We start from the raw sequence: 1,012 nt of genomic DNA on the forward strand, positions 1-1,012 counted from the left end.
CATGGATTTCGGGTCATTTTGAGCCATTTCTCACCTCGCAAAATCGTTAGAGAGCCGTTCCAACTGAGCAACCGTCTCGGCGTTCTCCTTCTTACACAACTCGTATCTCTCTTCGTACTCAATCAAATTCGCCTTCAACGAGTCAATGCGGCGATTCAGATCGCTGTTCGCGTTGACGACGACGTTGTTCTGCTGTTTGAACTGCTCGAATTCCGTGTTTAGCTCCGTGTAGGCGTCGGCGAGCTCCTTGTTCTGCTCCTGGAGTCCTTCGAGCTTCGATTCCAGCGATCGCTGCAAATCTAGGCTTATTTTAGGCTGTTTTAGGCTGGTTTCCGTGGTTTTCTACGTCATTTTGCGCCCATTTTCAGATAGTTTGGGTGATTTCAAGCCTGTTTTTGGGTCATTTTTTGCATAATTGTAGTCATTATTGGCCTAATTTAAGTCGTTTTTAGCCAACTTTGGGTCCTTTTTAGGCTATTTTGGCCCGTTTTACGCCCATTTTCAGATAGTTTTAAGCCTATTCTGCTCTATTTCTGGGTAGCTTTTAAGCCAGTTTTGGGTCATTTTTCATGTGTTTTTTTTTGAGGCATTGTAACCCTGCTTTAGGCCATTTAGGCCTCTATTTTAAGTCAATTTCTAGTCATTTTAAGCCTAGTTTGGCCCATTTGTAGCCATTTTCAGGCTTATTTTAGTCCTATTTTGAGTTATTTCCGGCTGTTTTAAGCCCGGTTTTGGCCATTTTAGGCCTGTTCCGGACCATTTTAGGTCATTTTTAAGCATATTTTGGACCATTTTAAGACAATTTTTGAGCATTTTCGGACAATTCAGAACCGATTTTCAGTGAATATTTCTAGTCATTCTAGCTGATTTCAGGTCATTTCAAGGCTTATTTTAGACCCCGTTTGGGTGATTTTAAGCCTATTTTCTGGTCATTTTAAGCCTGCTGCGGACCATTTCAAGCCAACTTTTGGTCCTTTTTAGGCTATTTTGAACCATTTTTAGACTATTTTAA

At 41.2% G+C, this 1,012-nt stretch overlaps 1 protein-coding gene across 1 annotated transcript in view; it reads right to left on the reverse strand.

The window, feature by feature from the left end:
* CBG20118 overlaps positions 1-1,012 on the reverse strand; it is a gene marked incomplete at both ends in the record, with an annotated part of 25,645 nt that overhangs the window by 20,642 nt on the left and 3,991 nt on the right. The window contains one exon of the mRNA XM_045243483.1: positions 35-291. Within this exon, the coding sequence (XP_045096959.1) occupies positions 35-291 (257 nt within the window). The remainder of the gene's footprint in view (positions 1-34; positions 292-1,012) is intronic.

This window comes from Caenorhabditis briggsae (assembly GCF_000004555.2).
Source record: "Caenorhabditis briggsae complete genome, chrIII, whole genome shotgun sequence".
Taxonomy (NCBI): domain Eukaryota; kingdom Metazoa; phylum Nematoda; class Chromadorea; order Rhabditida; family Rhabditidae; genus Caenorhabditis; species Caenorhabditis briggsae.